At 46.3% G+C, this 23,134-nt stretch overlaps 2 protein-coding genes and 1 long non-coding RNA gene across 6 annotated transcripts; 2 read left to right on the forward strand and 1 right to left on the reverse strand.

Annotated features, from left to right (window-relative positions):
• Positions 1-8,233: 8,233 nt before the first annotated feature.
• Positions 8,234-12,293, reverse strand: LOC135807125 (uncharacterized). Its single transcript, XR_010551477.1, has 3 exons — positions 12,243-12,293; positions 9,504-9,570; positions 8,234-8,284 (listed from the first exon to the last, which is right to left on the reverse strand). It is a non-coding gene; the product is annotated as an uncharacterized LOC135807125 (long non-coding RNA).
• A 200-nt stretch (positions 12,294-12,493) lies between these two features.
• On the forward strand, positions 12,494-16,347 carry LOC135807126 (mediator of RNA polymerase II transcription subunit 15-like). Its single transcript, XM_065321165.1, has 2 exons — positions 12,494-12,703; positions 14,095-16,347. Exons 1-2 carry the CDS (start codon positions 12,696-12,698, stop codon positions 15,332-15,334), a joined length of 1,248 nt encoding a protein of 415 aa, XP_065177237.1. The 5' UTR covers positions 12,494-12,695; the 3' UTR covers positions 15,335-16,347.
• Positions 16,348-18,650: 2,303 nt separating this feature from the next.
• LOC135805665 (uncharacterized) lies at positions 18,651-23,049 on the forward strand. Of its 4 annotated transcripts, none has more exons than XM_065319742.1 (4): positions 18,651-18,802; positions 19,253-19,347; positions 21,852-21,972; positions 22,578-23,049. In XM_065319742.1, exons 1-3 carry the CDS (start codon positions 18,737-18,739, stop codon positions 21,949-21,951), a joined length of 261 nt encoding a protein of 86 aa, XP_065175814.1. In that variant the 5' UTR covers positions 18,651-18,736; the 3' UTR covers positions 21,952-21,972; positions 22,578-23,049. The 4 variants fall into 4 exon arrangements, with proteins under 4 accessions (XP_065175814.1, XP_065175815.1, XP_065175813.1 ...); XM_065319743.1 differs by having other exon boundaries at positions 22,958-23,049; XM_065319741.1 differs by having other exon boundaries at positions 18,652-18,802; positions 22,432-23,049.
• The last annotated feature ends 85 nt before the right edge of the window (positions 23,050-23,134 follow it).

The following is a 23,134-nucleotide window of genomic DNA, read 5'->3' on the forward strand; positions in this document are numbered from 1 at the left end:
CACTGTATTTTTCCATTTTGGAGATGGAGGAGAGAGTGTCGAGTGGTTTGCCATCGATGGCTGTGGCACCCGTGGACGAACTGTCAAATGAAGAATGGCCTGTGAAGGAACTGAACAGTTTTCTGCTGAATGAGGGTGCGTATCTGTCTGGAAAAAGAAGGAGTTGTTGGAGCGGTAAGTTTTCCGCAGTCAGTGGATATTTCGGATTACTGTAGATTGAAATTTATTTTTATTTTCTCTACCTTCTCTCCTCTGTCGATGTAGAGAACACTTCTCTATGCAGAACCCTGATGCTCCTAGAACTAAGAAGGGCACCACTTCCTCGAGTGTACAGTCGTCGTGCCCAACATTTCATGCGTCCCAGTGGATGACTCGATGAGTGATGAACCTCTGTTTCCCAGAGTGAGTGCCACACCAGGCTTGCTCATCTCCAACGCAGGGGCAAGTCGCCGACGACAGTGAAGAGGGAGCTGATGGAGTTGTACTAGTGAAGAAGCCCGTGGATAGTGTCCATGAGTTTTACTTTGGTGGCTATGTGCATAACGTGAAAGTCTGTCATATCGTGCACACAGCCACAGCTCGAACTCAGATGGCCTTCTCCGCACGCCTGAGCGATGAGGCTGCGTCTCTCTGCACTTCAACATCAGCAGCTCGAGCAGCGCCAGCAAGCAGTCGATCTTCCTTGAATAGCGAAGACAGGGATGGGTCATGCCTTTCTCTCAAGCTCCAGAGTCTCTTGGCAGGACGTTCCGCGTCTTCGCAAAACGATGAAAGTGACTGTCTTCATCGACAAAGTGTTCCGAGCAAAACCGTGACTGTGAACGATGTCGCAGCAAACTGCTGCCCTTCTCGCCAGATAGCCAGGATTCAAGAGAGTAGAATGCCAGCATCACTAGGGAACGCCTGGAAAAACAAGTGGGTTTCTTAGACAAGGGATGACGGTTGCTGCAAACAAGAACCCAACAGCAGTCCTTGGAAAGCATTTCGGAACTTCTTCCTTCAGAACTGAATAAACTTCAAATGAAAAAAGGCTGGGGAGTACATACATGAACATCGCGTCGGGACCGTGAAAACCTAGCCTGTCACAGGAAACTTGATCACGTCCTGCAGCAAACCATGCATGCTGGTTGCATGCCAAGTGTGCAGCGCGTGCACAGCATGCCCCGTCTCGACCCCTCTCGCTTATTGCGCAAAGGGTCTATTTGCACGGTGCTTTTTTTATTAAAATAAATGATGTTCAGCACCTTTTGAATGAAGTAGCACCGTGTTCCAGTTGGATCAGCGCGTGCGTACGTGCACGTACATAGTTGGCTTGGCTACGCTATTTTTGTGGTACCAGCTGTGACGTGGCCCTGCTCCTGCAAGCAAATGGGTCCGAGGCATGTCTCAGAGGCAGGAGTGCATAACCTCACAGAGGCTGTGCGCCTTAACCTGCAATAGTGCTCAAATGCCCGAAATGGGCAGAGCGTAGTAGAGGTACACAAAAGGAAGTAAATCGGGCTGTTTTTTGTTGTAACTCAGAGTTTCATGACAAAAACCAATCATCAGACAACATAACTTAAGGGGGGACGGGAGGTTCAGAGGGTCAAAAAATGAATTTCTGAGTTTTGAACTTTTTGCTATGGAATCTTGTCTTAGGATATTTGAAGTGCCAGAATTTCAAATTTGAGCGTAATCGGTTCAGTAGAAGTGGAGTTATGAGCTAAAGCATGTCGAGATAAATTTCAAATGTAAATACTCAAATGTTTACAATTGCCTAATTATTTTGTGATTTTGGTTTAGTCCAAAATCAAGCGTTTTTGATTCAACTTCGCCAGGTAAGCGACCCTGGCTTCTGTTTTTGTAGTCATGGAGAGCTGTCACGTGCTTCCTTGATCGCGTATGACGTTCTGCAGCGCCACGACGCCCACGCGAAGGAAAAAATCTTTGTTTTTTTGTTTGTGATCGTGAAAGTGAACAATTTTACATGGGGAACCGAAAGAGAAGCACCAGCAGCTCTGGAAGTGGCCATAGGAGGAAGAAAAGGAGATACTACGCCCCAAAGCAGTCAAGCTCTGTACCAGTTGTGGAAGAAGGCACCGTTGAAGCGGCGCAGAGCGCTTCCTCTCGGAAGATTTCGTCGAGGCCAAAATGGCTTAGTGATAAATAATTTATTAATTATGGTCATGGAATTTGAATCTGAGCTTGTGTGCTCGAGTGACAGTGATTCAGACGAGTCGTCCAGTGATAGCTGCCAGGAGTATGATGATGATGCATTCTATCCTGATGTTGAGGAGTCTGTCTCTGGCTACAAGATCGTGGATTTACAGTGTCTCCAGGAACTGATGGATCAATTTACTGTCTGTAGGAAGTGCACGAAGGGAGACATGATCGTCAGTAACTGTCATGACACTGGACTTGGATCGACCCTGCGACTTCAATGCGCTTTGTGTGGACACAGTGGAAGTACGTCTCTGAGCAAGAAAATTGGCAGGAGCTATGATCTGAATCGACGATCTGTACTGGCGATGCATTGGACGTGGCCATGGTGGACTCCGAAAGTTTTGCGGCGTAATGAATTTTCCTGCTCCTGTAACGGAGAAAGCGTACCGCAGCCACCAGGAAGTTGTCCTTGCTGCAGCCGTAAAGCTAGCTGAAACTGACATGGTTCAATCCGCAGCTGAGTTGCGTGCCATGACAGATTCCACCCACGTCGCAGTGACGTTCGACGGCACTTGGATGCGCAGGGGATATTCGTCGCTGTATGGTGTGTTCGCGTGCATCTCCTTCCAGAGCGGCCGTGTACTGGACATCACAGTGAAGGGTCGATACTGTCACGAATGTAAGATCTGGACTGAGAAGAAGCGAAGTGGTGCAATCACGGTGGAAGCCTTTTCAACCTGGCTGGATAATCACAAGTGCAGCATAAACACAGCGGCATCTGCACCCGGTATGGAGAGTGAAGCTGCGTGTGATATTTGGCAGCGGTCTGTGGGCACACGCGGAGGCCTCATGTACACGTCGTACATCGGAGATGGGGACTCCAAAGGCTATAAGAAGGTGTGCGACCTGGACCCTTATGATGGTGTTGCCATCAGCAAGGAAGAATGCATAGGCCATGTGCAGAAGCGTGTTGGCAATAGGCTCCGGGAACTGAAGCGGCAACACAAGGGCATGAAGCTGAGCGATGGCATCGGTCTCAGTGGAAAGGGCCGTCTCACTGACAGGCAGATGGAGCGTCTCCAGACCAATTATGGCAATGCCGTCAGGAGGAATGTCGGAGACCTGCAAGCAATGGCCAAGGAGATCTGGGCTGGGCTCATGCACTGCTGCTCAACAGATGCTACGCCGCAGCATCAATTCTGTCCGGAAGGTCCAGACTCGTGGTGCAAGTGGCAGCAGGCGCAGAGTGGTGCACGCCAAGCTTATGAGCATAAGAACCCTCTCCCAAAGGCTGTGTTCGAAGTCGTGAAGCCCATCTACATGCAGCTGTCCGAACGAAGTCTGCTGGAGCGCTGCCAGATGGGTGCAACGCAGAATGCGAACGAGTCGTTCAACAACGTCATTTGGAGAATGTGTCCGAAGGAAGGCTTCTGCTCCGTCGACACCGTTCAGCTGGCAAGTAGTTTGGCAGTGCTCAACTTCAACAACGGCGCTATCACCTTGCTCAGTGTGCTGAAAGAGTGTGGATGCATTGATGGCAATCACACGAAGGCAGCGCTTGAGCTAGAAGACCAATGGCGTGTGAAGAAGTCCCTCCGCAAGTCATGAGCAGTGGAAAAGGAGAGCAGGAAAAGGAGAAGGAGGCAGAGGAAAGGCTGGGAGGAGACCACTATTGAGAAAGAGGGCACTACATATGACAAAGGTGGGTTCTGAATGGCAACTTCAGGTCAGATATGTGAAAATATTTCAGTAGCACTCCACTACCAGTCCTTTTTATGTAATTTTTAGGTGCATTTTTCACTGATTTTAGGGGTATTATGGGCACTCCGCGCAGTTTTTTAGAAATGCTGTACATATCTTGTATGTAAAAGTATATATTTTCTGGTTCTGTACGGTCCATTCTAGATCCGTTGCCTTCTTAGGACACAAGATCTTCTGTTAGAAACAAAATAATGGACCTTGAACTTCAGTCAAGTTATCTTGCGCACGTGCATTGTTATTTCAAGGCTGCAGTGGCACACCATTGGAACTGTAATCGCATTGTGCTTAGGCAACAGCCCTAGCCCCTTGGTACCTGATCATTTTGCAGTGTTATGTGTTTATCTTCAAGTGACCATGTTTGAGAAAAACTGCGCAGAAATCATGCCCGGCTATCGCATTTTTTCCAAAATTGCTTTCCTGCATTTCTCCATGATACCAGTATACTTTCCACAGTTCTTGGTTGCAATGTCGTCAGTGGATGTCAAGGAACATATACTGAAAATTTGAAGGAATTCTGATGTTTGAGTGCTGAGATTCAAGCGAATTTATAACGGGCACCGCAATATGGCCAGCGAACCTCCCGTCCCCCCTTAAGGAGATTAGAAAAAAACGCAGCATATACAAGTATGTAATTTATAACCTCTGGAGTTAATGCATGTAGATAGTAGCAAGAGTCCATACCCCCCCCCCCCCCCCGGCTCATGCCCCCCCCCCCCGGCTCTTAATGATGTAGTGGGACCGGATGACCTTTGTCTTTGATTCATCATTGGCATAATCGGATGGCATGATAATGATGCGCAAATAACCCACTAGCACTCTCCTCCCATCCTGAAGAGTGAGGGCTGAGGTATGATAATAAATATTACCCGCGGATGTCTTCGTTCCCCAAAATGTATGGTCGCATATTACGACAGTAGCTACATCATGGTATATCGGGACCCTACCAACTGGTTGTCTCAGTATCAGAATGCTGGTTCTGTCCAGTCCTACCTTGCCAGCTCAAGAGTTTGGTTGTTCTGATGGAAGAGCGAGCCGGATGTCCACCCGCGTAGGCAAGCCTGAGTCCCACACGTTTGCCGCGTACTTGTACACTGCTACCAAGAGTATAACCCCCCCCCCCCCCTAGGCCTCGACCAAATATGCTGGCGCATATTTCCGCATATTTTTGTGAGACAGTTCATTATGGCATATTGAGCGACAAATGGAATATTGGAATGAAGCCGGCATATAATTCAAATATTCTGAAGAAAATGAGGACAAAACATTCATATTATGGACAAAATGTGTTCAGAAATGCCTTTTATGGTTGAATTTGGAATGGCTGAGGCGTTTGCTACATTTCCCCATGGATGAACACTATCGCGCGCGCTACTGTTGCTGGGGACACACCCCAGCCATACTATTCCGCATGTGTTTTGATTTGCACCATAAGCATGATAGCCGTGAAGCAAATGAATATTGCAAGGTTGTAATTTTACTGAATCGATCTACACTTTCTGCTTATGTCGAGCATATTTTGGCTTATACCTCACTCCATATACACTTACAGTCTATCCTAGGCATGCTCTCCCTTAGTGGTACATGGTGTATATGTATACAATATTACCTGAAGCCGAGTGAATATGGGCGAATATTCACTAGTATACAAACCGAGGCGAAGCCGAGGTTTGTATAACTAGTGAATATTCGCCCATATTCACGAGGCTGAAGGTAATATTAGACTTACATGTATACCTCTCCATATTCACCCTCTCGTCCCTAAAACCCAACAAACCAGTCCTGTTGGTCATACATGTACATGTACACAGAACTAACGTAAGTCGTTGTTGCTTCACTGAGCCTTCAGACCGACTGGCGTGTTCTTGCCTGAATCGGAGGGCCTAGGGCGCGGCGGCGTGTTCAGAATCCTGTTCAATCGATCGTGTACACGTACTGGTACATGTGGCATGGGAGGTGACGACCTTGGAGAACACGCTCGTGCCAATCACCATGGAGAACACGCTCGTGCAGCTTTGTGGCGGAAGCCAATCATTAGAGAGGTTTCGTTTCACGCGAAGATTTGACCAATCAGAGAGAGGTTTCGTTTCGGCGTCGGTTTATAACAGCGAGCCAAGCGGTTCTACTCCGTACTCGTCCTCTCACTTCTTTTCTTTTTGGGCAGCGCATCGGAGCTGTTGTGTGCCCTAGGAAAATTCTACGCTAACGTCCTTGAACAGGGCTGTTCTGAGTACAAACGAAATTCCTGGCTTGCCGCTTGATCCGCAATCGATCATCGGGCCATTGACATGTTGAGCGTCCAAAACCTTGTGTTCTCGCTGAAACGCTCCGTCTGTGAAGATGCTCACTGTCAGCACCTGGTCACATGCGGATCCAGCGGCAATGGCAAGCAAGGAATTATTTCGTTTGTACTCAGAAAAGTCCTGTCTAAGGAAGTTAGCGTAGACATTTTCTAGGGCACTCGACAGCTAGCTCCGGTGCGCTGACTGAAGAGGAATCAAGCGCAGCACCGAGTACTGCTCTCTTTACAGTACAATGTAAGTATCGAAAAGTGGTGAATATGAGGTAAGTGGTGAATATTTTATTTATTATTTTATTTATTTATTGCAGCATCTCATAGCACAGTGAGAACACCGGCCAATACAAAGAGAGAGGGTGTTAGCCAACCACGGCAAGGAAGGGAGAAGGGGAGGAGAAGAAAAAAGGAACCGGCATGGATAAGTAGTGATTGCAACAAAATGAGAAACGCAAAATCAAAGTCAAGGCGCGACAAGGCTCTTAAAAAGGCGGAGGGAAGAAAGTATAAGCGGTGAATATTCAGCAATATTCACCACTTATGTAAATGGCCAATTGTATGTGGGTGAATATGGAGTGAGGTATAAATTTCGATATACACGAGGTTCCTTTGTTATAATAATTATATTTATACCTCTCCATGTTCACCGTGTGTGATCTCCTAATGCCAATAGCTTGTTCCTCGCTGACAACTACTGCTAATTATTTCCCCTAGCGGTGTATATGGAGATATATACACCACGGGTGAATATGGAGAGGTATACATGTAAGTCTAATATTACCTTCAGCCTCGTGAATATGGGCGAATATTCACTAGTTATACAAACCTCGGCTTCGCCTCGGTTTGTATACTAGTGAATATTCGCCCATATTCACTCGGCTTCAGGTAATATTGTATACATAATCATATACACCAGTATAAAAACCTCGGCTTCGCCTCGGTTTTCATACTGGTGTTACAGTGGTGTATACATGTATATCTCTATATACACTCGGTTCCTTGTTATAATATATACATATTTTGGCATATCTTTTTGCATAATTATCTTGCTAAGCCTTTGGCATATTATGGACGTTTTCCCTGATATGCGACGAGCATAATAATTATGCTTTTTTTTAGCATATTTGGTCGAGGCCTACCCCCCCCCCCCCCCCCCCCCCCCAAATATATTCTGCAACCTTGAAGCGTTGTAGCGCTGCCTTGGATGGGGGAGCGTTCAGGATGGCACAGGGTAGAGCATTCCATGTTGTGAGTAGGTCGAACGGGAAGGATCGTGTGAACCAGGGAGTGAGCCGAAAACCTGACTCTTTAGTCAACTTTTCATGACTCTCGCCAATGGCTATAATAACCCTCTGTTGTTGAATACTTTATTTAGGGGGTCAAAATAGGCACAGGCCTAACGTTAACAACAATGGACCCACTCTGTTCACACTGGCAGCCGCTTGCGCCCTTTGTTGTGGAGAGTCTCTTCCGATCCGTCAGTACCGTCACCAGTCCATCGCTTCCTGATGTAGATTAGGCGATCTTGTCTGCAGATCTGCCTGTCCTGTCCGGATCCCGTACGAATAGAAGTGTTCGCACACGTGCATTGGTGCAGAATCGATCGATCGCACACCCACCTGGTCGTACGATACCGTATGGTGCGTACCAGTGTGTACGGTGTGTGCGGCGTATACGGTCGTGAGCTATTCGATCGCCGTGCCTTGTCATTCGTGACTTGGCTTGCCTCGTGCACGCCAGCAAAATCTCCTCGCTCCTGCCTTCTTGCCGCCGCTGAGTGCTGCGACAATTCGACAATTCGAGTTTCCTGGGATTCCGTGGGTAGGGAAGACCCGGGAAACACACACGACCACACTCAACCACGGATTCGGGGGACGAAACAACAAGTCACACGGCAATGGCAAGGTAAGTAGCCCAGTGCTAGGGCCGGCTGCCGGGCTGGGCTAGCCACAAGTGCAGCCGCGCCGCGTCGTCGGTTAGTTACCTTCAAGGAGATAATTGCATTTCCAGCCGTCATAAGTACCAGGCAGGAATGTATTCTACTTTGAGAATGGGTTAGGGTTTATTCACAACACCAATCACGTCAAGCTACGAAGTAAGAACCAAAGCAAAAACACCAACCAAATTCGGAAATAAAATAGAACACTCAATTGAATTGAGGAGGGAGGTATTTTACTACTATACTCCCTCATATCAGCAGTCCCGTACAGGTATGTGTGTAGGTAAATGCAATTGCTGGTAGATCTACTGTATAGTGTTTACATCAGGGAGTCGAAAAAATTAATATGGTATTTTACGACTCCCTGGTTTACAATCATGTAGAGCAGTTCGCTTGGCATGTCGACCAGACCATTTGCCGATTTGGGTTTTCGCGAATTTCAATGCAAGAGTCGATAGACAAACACTCCAACAAGTACGGATTTCTAATTACCTGCACATGATGTCGACTAAAGTGTATCAGCAGAAGCCTGAAGGAAACAATTATAAGGAGTTTATGGACTTCATGCAACTGCATCATAAAAGAAAGAGGGGGTGGGGCGGGGTCAACTGACAACGGCAGTTGATATCGGGGAGTAGCAGAATACGTTACTACGATACTCGACGTACTCCCAGGTTGCTACACACTCTGCGTGAGTAGCAACTGACTAGAGCGGTCGCCAGTTCACAACCACCCATTGCTTTTAGAAGGACATAAGGACAGGAAAAGATAGCTAGCAAGAAAGTGCATAGGTCCACAAGGGATGAAAGTGGATGCTAGTGCGCCTGTGTTCTGCTTGATGATGCGTCGGCTCGAGAAAAGCCGTAAAAGCCGTAATGCAAGTGCTACATTAGCTAATGAAAGCAAATAGCATAATTATACTACAGCTGTAGTAGCAGTGGGAAGTGATAGCAAATACCATAACTATATCACTGTATCAGTTGCAGGTAGTGGAAGGTAGTACATGTACCCAGATGTTACAGGTACTTCCTAGGTTGCCGTGTGATTATATCCAATCACCACATAAAATGATAATGACACACAAGGGAATGGTCTCAAACTGCGGAGAGTGCTCAATGCAAGCGAGGCAGAGCTTCATCACACACAAGCGGAAAAACCGTCAGAGATCAAATTCCATTACACAGTGCTTCACCGTTCAAGCAACGGATCATCAGATGGACTGATGATCCGTTGCTTGAACGGTGAAGCACTGTGTAATGGAATTTGATCTCTGACGGTTTTTCCGCTTGTGTGTAAAATGATAATGACAAATCCTATTCTATGGGTGTCTCCAACAGGCTACTAGTATTTGGCCTTCGAAGTTCTTACGCTTTCTTCATTTAAACTTTTATCGGGAGTCCGTATGGTTAGGCGAGAAGGCAGAATGCCTGTGTATCTGGTGAAGCAAAATAGAAACAAACAAACAAACAAACAACTTCAAGTTTCTAAACACTGTAAACAGACAAACAGACAAACAAACGCTACAGGATCCCAAACATGTACTGCCCTTGCCCTTGCCACTGCACCTGCACCTGCACAGCTGCAGCTGCACAGCTGTGATTCTTGAGTTCTGGCGCGCAGTGACCGTGTGTGCATGTGTCGTGTTAGCAAGAGTATAATCAAGAGTACATAACACTCTTGGTATAATGTAAATCCAGGAATTTCGTCGTAACAGTCTGGCCTTGCAGAAAAAGTCAGAAGCTGCACACTCTTCTCTGTGGTTTCATAACTTTCATTACACTCTTGGTTGCATCCCGTGACCATAAATCTTTTCACCTCACACTGGTATCCCTTTTTACAAAAGTAAGAGAAAGTAAAAACTACTGCTAAGAGAAAGTACACCAAGGAAACGGTACCTGGTTACCGCACCAGATATTGGTAAGCTACCTCCTTTCCTTTCTTCCCCTTTTTTGTTCCTCAAGCCCCACGATAGACTCACAAAGCCTTTGATCAATCCGTACAACATCAATCTCCATGCGTAGTTGGCCATAAATGGACATCAATAATATCAAGAGCCTTCACCCCGATGTTAGTTAAACGTAGAAGAGGAGAAAGGACACCTGGAAGGCTGGATACGCGAGCCATGTACTGAGCAGCTGTGTGCCTACTGTAACTGTAGTGTTACGCTGTCGTCAGAAAGTGCCATAACTACAACACTCGTAGTCCGCGAAGTTGGTTGGGTTATCATGTGCTGCGTTGCTGCTTCCAGTTCAGTTGTAGCAAGAGTACATAACCCCCCTCTTGGTTGTAGTCAGACCACATTGTCAAGCACCTTCTTGGTCACGTTATCCCCCCCCCCCCCCCCCCCTCTTGGTTGTAGTCAGACCACATTGTCAAGCACCTTCTTGGTCACGTTATCATCCAGTATTAGTCGACGGTCTTTGTTGCAGCGGGGCTTAGAATTAATAGCTTGTACTCCGTACTCATTTTCGTCGCTCACTGGCTTGTCTCCTCCGTCTTTCCTAGCCATGAACCTTTCAAGATGGAAGACTGTTGCGGTTTGTGCACCGCAGCTGTGCTGGAGCTGGGTGGCAGATCGTTGAATGTCTTGTCTTAGTACTCTGCCAGTTTGATGTCTAGTTGTCGCACTTTCTGACCATACAATCATTCTCTCTCATCTAGTTACGGTGGACCAGTGGTAGACAGTTGCTCCTACACTATACATACAACTCGTATACATGTATCATTAATTTTCTCCTTTCCAAATCTACTCGATAACTACCATAATTTGCAATGGAACGAGGCTAAGTTTGTTGTTACTAGTAGTAGTAGTAGTAGATTTTATTATTTTACTAGGGGAGTCCCAACAGGCGTTGCCTTTTTACTGGGAACCCTCATCGTTTCATGGTTACAATCTGCAAAAAAACAATGGTGATGTGCTAGTGGTTAAAGTGGCTAGGGGGAGAGGAGCGATAAAACAAGTTTGACAATTTAGCACGGCAGTTAGAGGCGAACATGAAGGCGCAATGCCTTGGTGTGAGGGGAGACGATGAAATTATTGTTGCAATGTAAAGGTGCCTATGATCACATGAAAGCGCCTTCATTTTCGTGTCTACCTGCCGATCTTCTTTTATTACTCCTCTCCTACGTGCATAACCCGAGGCACCACTTGTATCAGCATTGTTGTCTGTAGATGTATTGGTGAATACCCATGAGACTCTGAGGAACAACACACTTCAGCCTGGTTCCATTGCTAACTAACGTGTTACTTGTATCTTTGGGCTCGGCCATCGCGTTATCGAGCACTTTTGCAAGCACCGGTACATGTACTGTATTTAGCAACATAGCCTGTGCTATTCGATAACTAAAATAGTTACTCTTGTTGCTACATGTATGTCTGATGATGTAAAACTCGTGAAATTTCGATATCATATGGAATGGCCCAAGAGTGTACAACTCCAGTCTATTGGGTCGGGGCAGTCTATGAGGTCTGCGACGGTAGAACTTCACATTCCGGTGGAGTTCTGGACTCTTCGTCTTGATACATTGTACAGTAATAGGAAAATACCAAGGTAACAGTACAAGAGACCACAATTACCGGTATTGGAAGATGATACAGCTCGAATGCCGAATGGCCATTTATCATTATGGGTTGCTGTCATGCAGTGAAATTCTTGAATTACATCGTGAGTAGTGTCGTTAGTAACTAATTTACTTTCCGCCCGATATCTACACCAACTATGATGTAATCGAGACATTTCGCCCGTTGCCAGACGTAGACACCCTTGCAAAACAAGTCCGCAGCTGCACAGTCTTGCCAAGTATTGGTTTCATGTCCTCTTGAAAACCATAAAGCATGTAATACCTTTGGCATAAAAATGACATAATTACCGTATGTAATAGGCTACCTCCAAGGCAAATTGGGCAGTTTTCGCCACGCGCACCTACAGAAATATGGAATCCTTCCCTGGCACTTATCCAAAAATAGCAAGCATCTCCATTAGGGGTAAGCCACGCTTTCTTTTTTCGCGCTTATACGACATGCATTTTAGGATGTCCCCCGAAAGGAAGCTTAGCCAGTAACAGATCATGCCTTATACCATAATGGTGGTGGAGGCAAAAACTTACCCGGAACAAAAGCGCTGGATCTTTTCCGTCCTTGTTTGGTTTCGAAGCGGCAGGTGCATCCAAAACGAGACGTGCTTTTGCTGATGCGATATGCGCGCTATCATCTCAAGATAAGCCGTACCCATATCCGGGTACGTCTTACGGCCTGAGCTGCTACTCACCTTATACGGGAGCGTGATGCATGTGACCGGAGACAAATTTGGCAAAAGCATGCGCAAGCAAAGGCAGAAAGCGCTTGGCCCCTCCAATCCGGGCCATGCATGCACACTGTGAAAAGGCAGCGAAAAAGGCCAGATTCGCCAAGCGAGGGAAGTCTTTCCTCCTGGTTGCTAGAAGAGAGTGGAAAGGAAAATTGTTTGTGAGTGGTGCTTAGCCGGCTAGCCCTTCTTAGCTCTGTTTTGGAGAGCATAATCTTTGTTTCATACCGTCGCTGTCGTACTACTACTGGTTGCCATGAGCAGGTGAGTTTTTCCTACAAAGTTTGTCGTAGAGTGACTAGAAGAATTGGTACTCGACGTCGTGGGTAGGAAGAGTTTTTCGTTTCTTGACTTTCCTCTTCCTGTTGTTCTGGTGAAAGCATCAATCTGCTTTCACTTGTCGATTATGAACCTAATGGAGCACATGCTTCGACTGATATCACCTAATCTGAGCTGAACATCTTCAACAAGTAGTTCGAGTTGTGTTGCTCTTCTTTTGGTGTGATTGTGTAAAGAGTATACATATACGGGAGCTTGGTTGTAGTATTGTAGTGAAGCGGATTCCTTTGGCGTGGCATGGCGTCTCGTATTTCCTACAAACTACAGCAGCAACAGTCGAATTATTCCTTTGGGTCAGAACTTCCGCATTCGCTTTTCCCAACTCCTACGTTTTTCTTTATCGATGGCTTTGCGGCCTTTGTTCCGAAAGCGAACCATATCGGGGATAATGCAATGATACAAAAAAGGGATCTTGTCTGAGATCTTTATCGCTTTCTTTCTTCCAGTTCTTTAGGACTTCACATATCAATCTGCGAAAGAAATGCTACGAATAATGTAGGCCTTGAACAATGTAAGCATTGGACGAGGTTGTCTCCGGGAAAGGTGGACATGGTGAAGATGCCGGAAAGTCCGTTCTGCCTTTGTGGCGATGCTTCGTGCCCTAACAAATTGGGTCACCGCTTATCCGTCATTTGCTGAACTACATGTAAGCGACTTAGCTGACAGCTACAAAGGAAAGCAAAGGACCGTGTTTCTGGAGCTACGGGTGGGGGGGGGGGGGGGGCTGACGATGACATCTGCAAGCTAACTAGCTGAAACTGAAAGCCAGAGAGCCAGCACGTGGTTTATGAAATAATCCCAGCTATCTTTCACGAACAACCAACTCACAATGATGACATGGCTTCCCTTCAATACGCAGCCCACTGCTCTGTAGCATGCTGGGAAGCTGACATAATGCACCATTGTAAAGAAAACGATCTTTCGACTAGTCTTCATCAGCCACACTATTTTCATAAATGCAGGTTTGATAGTGGCGTATGACAGTTCATGCATTGTTGGTTCATGACATGAATATTGGCACCCGCTTCAAGGCATGCAGTTCAAAAATTTGTACCCACAATGAACAGGTTTTTAGAGTTTGTTGGTATCTTCGGCCAGGAGCATCTCTAATGTGCTGGTGTTGTCAATTGTGTGGTGCAACCTAAGTTACCGCCAGTCATTGTTTCTGCGGTTGCTGGTGTTGCCAGTTCCTCGTTCGGTGTGGCAAACTTGACCGTTCTGCATTAGTGCGTGCTGTATTCACTAGCAATAATGCGTTTTTGGCTGATGTGTTGACTTGTTGTCATGTGTGTATCTGTGTCTGCTTGCTCCCACAGCGAGAAGATAGCCAAGATGGAGCCGCAGCCGGTGCAGCCGGGCATTGGACCGTTGGCGTCCCCTCCTCCATCGTCAGGCCTTCAGTCGTCGCAACTGCCCCAGCAGCAGTCAACGTCACCATCTTCGCAGCAGCGGCAACAGCAGCATCTCGCCCAGCAGCAGTCGCCCATCCAGCATGCTCAGCAACAGCAGCATCTCGCCCAGCAGCACTCGCCCATCCAGCATGCCCAGCAGCAGCAGCAACAACAAGCGCAGCAGCAGCAGCAGCAAATGCAGCAGCTGTCACAAGCACAGGTGGTGCAGCATAAGCCACAGGCGCTTCCGTCAATGTCACCGCAACAGCTTCAGCAGCAGCATCAACAACAACAGCAGCAGCGGCAACAGCAGCAGCAACAACAAGCATTACAACAACAATTGCAACAGCAACACCAACAACAACAGCAGCAGCAGCAACACCAACAACAACACCAACAACAGCAACAGCACCTTCACCATCATTCACAGCACCAGGCGTCACACGTTAGCCCTCCGATGTCAATCCATCATTTACCAGCTCAGCAAAGTCTACCTATCCATACTGGATCGCAACACCATCCCCATCATCATCAATGTACCTCGCCCACACCGAAATCTGTGGCCATGCCTACACCTACCAAGCAGATCTCTAATGAAGAAATCCCGCCAATGCACGCCATTCGAGTTAGCACGAAAGGCTTCCGCCAGCGTTGGAACGGCCAGCAATGGCGACGTCTTTGCGACGAGCCAACTTGCGTGAGGGAGGCGCAGAGATTGTCGCTGTGTGCAAAGCACCAGCCCATCAAGGATTGGCGTCCGTCACGGCGTTCGGGTTCCACATCGTCGCCGTCGACTAAGAAGTCTTCGCCGAAACGTGGCCAGCGCCGGTCGCATCCTGTCGACTTCCAGACCGCACTGACAATGCCCGGTGTAACGCCTCATGCTATGCCCTTGAACGACCCAAGCCTGTTCCCCGTAGATGCCAACAACCTGCAGATGTCGGTCGGCGAGCACGAGGATCAGCTGGCGGCACCGATGCACGCGCCATGGGGGAACCCGATGGGTGGCATGCCCGGCTACGCTCCCATGCCCAGCGCTTACCCTCAGCAGGGATATCCGTACGAGAACCCGGCCTTGCTGCATTTGGCTGCCGAGCAGATGGCCGCAGCTTGGTCCATGCAGCAGCCACCGCCATCGCACATGCCATCGCAGTACATTCGGTGATCAACACCGAAACAACACAAAACAAACTATCTACACCTTCCCTGCTGCTGCACTGCTGTCAGCATAGTCTGCTGCGTTGAAGGTGACTGTTGTCGTGTGTGCAGTTGGCAGGCTAGTTGCCCCCGGGACTGCAGCAGATGTCACCGGCTGATAGCGCTGGTCTGTTGTACTCTTTTCGTTGCTCAGCCTGTTGCTGTGCTCTGCTGTGTGGAAGTCAAGTAAGTCATATAAGTAATGGATCCGGACAGTCAACCACATTATATTTATGGAATGTTGTTCCAAGTTCCCGTAACCTGCGTATCCATGCACCAACTTTTCCTTCGATTTTCCTTCTCTGTTGTACCAGTGTTGTCTAGACGTTGCATGAGCCTATATTCTCAGCAAACTTGGTCATACCTATTCAACTCTTTATTGGCGTGGGCAAAAGAAACTCAGCCAAGACCGATCACAGCTCTCTTTATTCATCTTAACAGTGTACCGATGTCATCTCCTCGCCCTCTATCTTTCTCTTTCCTTCCTTTGTATTTATATATGACCCTTTTCTGAACACTGGTTTTTTCCATAGCCACGACAATACTTCACTTGATTTTTGACTTTTTTTCATAAAGGCTGTTTAGTGTAAAATACGAGGCAAACTTTAGTTAGCTTGCTTCTGCTGGGCATGTGTTTCATGCTTGTTCTAAAATCACTCTATTTTCACAACAGACACGCGCACGCTGTCCTATTCGCTTCACTTTCTTGAGCTCTTTCCTTGGGGAAAGCAGCTGCATCATCATTTCCGTTTCTTTTCCTGTGCATGAACGCCATATTTATTGCACGTTTTTTAGATTTAAAGATGCATTTTTACTTTATCGCTGGAACAGAAAGAGCTAGTTTTGTTTTAATAATATTTTTGCATCCAATATTGTGTTTAGAAAAATTTAAATGCTATCAGCAGATCATGGACATGAAGTGAGGTTGTTTTGCTCTTGTCTTAGTTGTGAAAATACTGTTGTAGTTGAAGTATCGATGAGAGCCAGCATACCATGCATATGGCCGTCATCAGACCACCTCATATCGTTGCTCGAATTCAATCGTGTTTCAAAACCTGCAAGGTTCGTTGTTCTGGAGCACTGCTGCTCGTGAGCGTGGACAGCATGGCAGGGGGTACTAAAAACCAGGGAGTAGTATTGTACTACTCCCTGCTAAAAACCGACTTCCTGGCCTGGTGGACAGCATTACACCGGTATTATCAAGAGTACATATAAAACTACTCTTGGTATTATCAAGAGTCCATAATGGACTCTTGGTGATTATCTATGCTGCACTGCCATCATGGTCTGTCGACATGTCGTCTGCCCTACATACACATACAGTAAATAGAGAGGTTCCGGGGTACGATTTTCCGTGCCAAAATCCGTGTGGGCGCTACGGATTTTTTCCAGGAGTGCTCCATACGATTTTTCGGCACGGAGAATCCGTGTGGACTGGCTTTCACACGAACCATGTTTCGTATGGAGATTTTGCGTCATCGGGTGCAGAAAGATTTTTCGCGTACAAATTTGGTACGAGAAACATGGATTTTCCGCGGGAAGTTTTGATTTCGGTACAAATTTTCAAAATATAAAGGCATAGCGCGGGAATGTGACGTGTTTGCTATCGTAACCTAGGCAATGACGGCAAACACATAAGTTCCGTACTCCGGAACATTTCACTGCTCGAAAACGACGTATAAAAAATCCGTAGCACCTCTACGGATTTTGGCACGAAAAATCGTACTCCGGAACCTCCCTAGGCCCTATTATATTAGTGGATATAACGTGCCCCTTTGATTTTCGATAATTTATCACTATATCCGGTGCATCGCTATAGCCGATTTGCATGTATGACTGACACATGGCACATGACTGTGCATGAAATGATGCATACACGCTGGAAAATGCATGAAAAGCAGTCACGTGTACATGTGGCTGCTTACAGCATACAGGGAAGAATTTTCTCTCAATCACGTCTGCTGCCAGATGCATCCAGGAAACACTGGATCAGTTTTGGAAGAAATGAACTAAATTTGAAGAACAATTGTTTTGTGATCATCTCTCTTGATCAGTATATACGATATTTTCCTGTGCATTTGATATGGTTTGCTTCCTGAAGCCCATCACAATAAGCGATATATCGGTATAGCCGATAATAGTGTGTATAGTGATATTTTAGCTGTATTTTTTTGTGATTTGATTTTGATTTTGGCGAGTTCGATCATTATATAGCCGGTATATCGTTACACCCGGTCACTTTATAAACGATACTCACTGTAATACAGATACTCATATGTGTAGAGTGTTACCGGCACGTTTCCGGTTGAGGCAATGAGCACCGTCATAGACTGATTGTCCTCATGGCTCATGCACAGAGTAACAGTTCATGCTGCGTCTTCCCAATGTCTGAATGAGAATTATTTTGTGTGTTGTAGAGTCACCAGCATCGCGACGTTTTTATGCACTCCCATTGCATTTGTAAATTGGTTATTTGTCCAAATTTACCAATGCAACGACGCAAGTTCACACATGCAATCAAGAAGACACTTCCTTTCATCAAGACTGCATAATCAAGAGTGCATAATGTTGAGCTGAGAGTCACTTTTATTTATTTTTTACAAAAAAAAACAAGACTGTCAAGAGGACAAGCTACAACTTAGTACTAGTACAAGAGAAAAGCGATCCTGTCAGCTTTTCTATTATTATTAAATTTTTGGACTCTTGCTTTCATCTACTACTTACTACTAGTACCAAGAGTACATAACCCCCCAGAGTGTGCAACGCCGATCCAGCTCTGTGTAGGGTCTTGGTCGAGCGGAATCGGATCTTCTGATGTCATGCGTACACTTCACACCAGCGCAAGGCCGGTCTCGAGCTAGGCAGGGCACCATTGTTTTTGATCCAAGAGTACCCGCGACTCCCCGGGCTCCCCTCAGATGTGTACGGTATTATGACGCAAAGATCCGATTCCGCTCGACCAAGACCCTATGCAGAGCTGGATCAGGCGTTGCACACTCTGGGGGGTTATGTACTCTTGCTAGTACCGGTATCATGTCAAACCAAGGAACCGTCAAGCCGCAAGACATACATACAGTACAATGTCATGTACCATGACCATGATGACTGTACAAAAATAACAAGTCAAACACAAAATGCATTGTGCATGGTTGTGTTTCGGACGAGGGTCCTCCGCCCAGCTGTCTTACATCACCATGACATGGTGACATGTGATCACGCACGCGGTAAAGAGTCTAAGGACCATGGAGTCGTAAAATACCGGTATTTTAGGACTCCCTGGCCCTGGGCAAAAGTTTTTATTTTTCAAAAATCGTCTTCTTCATTGAATGATCAAACGCTTTTGGAAGTCCCGAGCTAGCTTATCGGCACCATGGCCAGTGTTATCGCTGATACTATCCGCTCCAAACTTGAAGCAGGATTGTCTCCAACTCATCTCGTAAGTTTGCTACAACTACAAGCATGGATTCTAACAAGGTGGCACATGGTAGGAATTGGCAGAATGGATTGAAAAAAGGAGTTATTTTTAGCATAAACAAATGCAAGAGCTCCAGGTTGCACTATACGACTAACGTACTTCAGGGCTTTGTCTTGAACACCAGCACTCCACAAGTACGTTCCCTACTTTTTAAGTAGTTGGATAAAATGCAAACAAATCATAAGAAAATGAAGTATCAATGTCCCTTCCCTACCCCATGGGCCCAGGTACCAGTACACTGTAGTCTGTAGTGATGACAATGGTAAACATAATATTATGTGATGTCACCCGAAGAGGCAACCAACTGAGACTTGTCAGCTGTTTAAAAAAGTACTTTCTTGTTTCTTGAAAGGGTTGGGAGAACTTCAAACTTGTTTCTTGTTGTCCTCTGCCGGCCGTTCATCATAACAGGATATCAAGGACACCAGTGGTGGATGTGGCTCTGCTTTTGAAGTTGTAGTTGTCTCTGCACAATTCGCTGGGCTGAACACCCTCAAGCGACACAGGTAATGAACACACACACACACACACACACACACACACACACACACACACACACACACGTGCATGCATGCATGCATACACACACACCACACACACACACATACGCACACGCCACACACACACACACGCGCACACGCCACACACACACACACACACACACACACACACACACACACACACACACACACACACACACACACACACACACACACACACACCTGGTCCTGGTATACACTGCCATGTAGGTCGCGTGTTCACCACACACACACACACACACACACCACGTGTGCATGTGTGTCTGTAATGTTGCCATAGAGACACTGCTGCAAATGAGAATAATAATTATGATTCTAATTTGAAGCAGTGTCTCTATGACAACAGTCAACTGCAAAGGGAAAATCCCATCCTCAAGACCCAGCTCGGCCACTGAAATCCCGAATATGCTGTGGCACGGATTGTAAGTGCCGTAGTACCGCATCCGTTTACTCTATTGCTTCAGCAATTGTTCCTACGGATGATAGCCTGGAGGTTTCTCTTCGGCTTTGACATTTAGGATGTGTTGTAAAATGCTGTTGGAAAAGTTTGACACTCTCCGAAAATTTGGAGAAGTGTTGTATCCTTTCTGAATTTTAGATTATCCAAAGCTCTCCGAGCTTCAAAGGTGGTCGAAACTTGGAGATTTCCGCGTTTTGGGATCAGCGCATGCGAACTACTGCGAGAAGTCATGTGGTGATCATGAGCCCATGGCCTGTCTTTCTTTTTTTTCTTTTTTTTTGCTACGCACAATGCCTACTACTGTAAGACCAGATATTTTAATTTTTAACGTCAATTAAAGTTAACGATCTCCGGATTTTTGTGGGTTAGCGAGGTCGAATTCTAACGAATTCTGTCTCAATACCGACAAATGACTGTGCATGTGCATATCGTTTTGCACATAACGACTTCGAATGTTAACGATTCTTTCGATTTCGTTAACTCGTTTACAATTAAATGTTCGTTAACATTACTGGTCTTACAGTACTTGAGTCAGTCAAGATCCATCTCAAGACCCCTTTGGTGCTTTGCACGTGCAAGAGATCTTCAAAGACCTGCTCCTAAATTGTTTCCAGTTTCTTCCACTTCCAGGATAAATTTTTCCGAGAAGCTAGATCAAATCCGAACGCACCCTTAGAATTAGTTGTCCAAATTAGCCCCGAATTGACTTACGCATTGACTGTATCCAAGGTGATGAAGCTAGAAAAGCCATTGCCTTCCATTGAAACATGGGCTAAATTGGTCAAATGTACACTGTATAGCTTGCAATGATCCCATAACGGGGCATGTAGGCACCTACGGGATTTTGCACATCTATATAACGTGCATAGGGACCATTTCAGATTGAGATCGTCTATGACGCCAAGTTGAGCTATTAGATATCCTTAGCTAAAAGAACGCTGACGTAAACGCAAACCTTTCCATACTTCGGATCGTTCAAGCTGACTTTTCCCTTAGCACAAAGTACGTTATAGTTGAGACGAAGTAGTCGTGACAACCATGGCGATGTGAATTTTCGTGGAAACCGGTGCGGGAAATTCAAAATTTTGAACCAGGGATTAGTTTGCTGTCGTTCCGAAAGAATACCTTGGCGAGGTCTTTTACTCTGGAATAGCAAAAGCACGGCGAAAATGAGTTTTCGGCGGAACTTTTCGCTGTTCCCAGGTCCTTGGAAAACCTTTCCTAAACGCAGCACCAAAGACTGTAAGGGTTCTTCAGCTCCAGCACGTCTGGGAGAGGCCGATGAATTTCTTCCTCAGGACTGGAGTGCCGTGGAACTGGTCCTTTGTTTCCCAGATGGGATAGAGGGAGAAAGGCACGAAGCAGAGGACGCAGGCATTGTCAACTGAAAGGCAAAACTCGCCAAAAATAAATGTCACAAGACGAAGCAATCTCTCCACTCTCATCTCGATCTGCACGACGCTTTTTATCTCCCGCCAGTTACAAAACAATGCGAGTTTTTGCATTTTTTGCAGAATTTCCATAACGAACGTCGGCCCATTATTTTGAGCTCTGTAACGTTTTTCCGTTACCCGATAACGTCTTTTGTCACGGCTGGGAGTGAGTACCGTAAAAGTTAGCGTTATCGTACTTTTGCTAAGGATGTCTATTAGAGAGTTTGCGCTTCACGTTTTTTTTTCAGAACGTGAGATCTCACGGCCGAAATGGCGCATCTCACGGTGCAACGTGAGATTTCAATGCGACAGACGGCCATCTGACGGTGAAAAAGGCGCTTCAACGCACGTTTTTTCTCACATTCGAAATTGAAAAAACGTGAAGCGCAACCTCTCTATTGACCATGAGCGAGAATAGTGTTTTGTATAACGAAATTGATCTACTCTTCTTTGCCCGTTGTTCTTTTTGCCTTCTTTCATGCCGATCCGTCTTTCCTTGCTTCTTACCGCGTTGCCCAGTCCTATGTTTGTTGTCTCTGTGTCTCTTTTCATTCGTTCCTGTCACACAACATTTGTAGATTGGTGAATAGCTTGCTGTCGGCCGAATTAGAAACCGTTCATGCTTTCTCCCAGTCAACCTACACTCCAGAGCAATGGGCGGAGAAGCAGGCCAGCTGATCTTGCAAGTAGAAAGAACAGGTAAGCCATACCGTGTGCTATGAAGTAGGAAGTCTGGCAGGTTGTCAGCTCCTAGTTACACTCCGTTGTTCACCTAAGCCTTGGAGTTGGCCATTCTACCGGTTGGCTATAAATAATAGAATTGATGCCGACTTACTACTATGATAAACTAATGAAATGAAAATTGTACGACCTGATTCAATTTCAGAAACGTTTTTCTTCGATAATCATCAGTGGATCTACATCGAATAGTGCACACGGGAAAACCTATCAAAATCATTACCGGTATAATGCTCATAATGTGCTACCATGTCCTGATAGAAGATTACATGATTTGTATTATTTTTGGGCGTTTGTAATTGTAGGAAACTCGTGAGGAGAGGTTAGCAGGGGACTCGGGGACTTCGACAAGAGTGCACCTTGCTACAAGGATGGCTGGAGATAGACAACAGCGCTGTGACTTTTGTTCTCTTCTTTCAGATGTGAGCTGCACTTTCTTTGCTTGAGCTCCGCATGGCTGTATTGTTAACCTCTGCGTAGAGCATGTTCAGGCCTGCATGCACGTGTTCAGACTCCTGTGTTCTCTGGCGTGTGCCCACTTGCTATTCATGACTGAACAACTCAAGGAATCTGCTGGTGCATACTGATTGCAGAGAGGGCCAGTGTTCTTCGGCTGGGGAGTGCATCAGGCTATGTGCCGCTGCAGCCACGCATGCATGCCACAGTGTGCCGGTAGTCCTGTTGGTGCACATTGTGCATTGCGCCTGTCCTGGTGTCGACTGGACTGTCGAGACTGCAATGTACCTATCCTTCTGCTGCTCTGAGCGTTTCTCTGCGTCCGCCTTCCGTTTACGACTGCGCCTATACTGATTTTTTATTTTCTATTCAGCCGAGTGAGCTCTCAACCATGACATTGCATCCTTCAATTTCAGAATGATAATCATGTTATTGGTCTCTCTATGCTCTTCTTCTGCTTTACCTTCTCCTGCGCACTCCCTGCTTATAGTACCCAAGACCGTATGCATACTCGATGATCGAACTACATGCAAATACTTGATCTGAGTGGACAAGCATGCACATGCAAAGTGCTCACGTGAAGGAGTGCTATTTGATTGTCTGAGGATCGCAGCGAGCATGAACTTGGAAGCTAGGAAGTAGGAACCGTTTCGTCCAGCAGGCATGT

Source organism: Sycon ciliatum, chromosome 1, assembly GCF_964019385.1.
Source record: "Sycon ciliatum chromosome 1, ocSycCili1.1, whole genome shotgun sequence".
Classification (NCBI taxonomy): domain Eukaryota; kingdom Metazoa; phylum Porifera; class Calcarea; order Leucosolenida; family Sycettidae; genus Sycon; species Sycon ciliatum.

Bases quoted from the DNA above. Each gene is read 5' to 3' on its own strand.
- LOC135805665 (XM_065319742.1), top strand. From the start codon at position 18,737: ATGGCCAGTGTTATCGCTGATACTATCCGCTCCAAACTTGAAGCAGGA. The intron at 18,803-19,252 runs GTAAGTTTGCTA...TCATCATAACAG, and splicing joins GATTGTCTCCAACTCATCTC to GATATCAAGGACACCAGTGG. The intron at 19,348-21,851 runs GTAATGAACACA...CAACATTTGTAG, and splicing joins AACACCCTCAAGCGACACAG to ATTGGTGAATAGCTTGCTGT.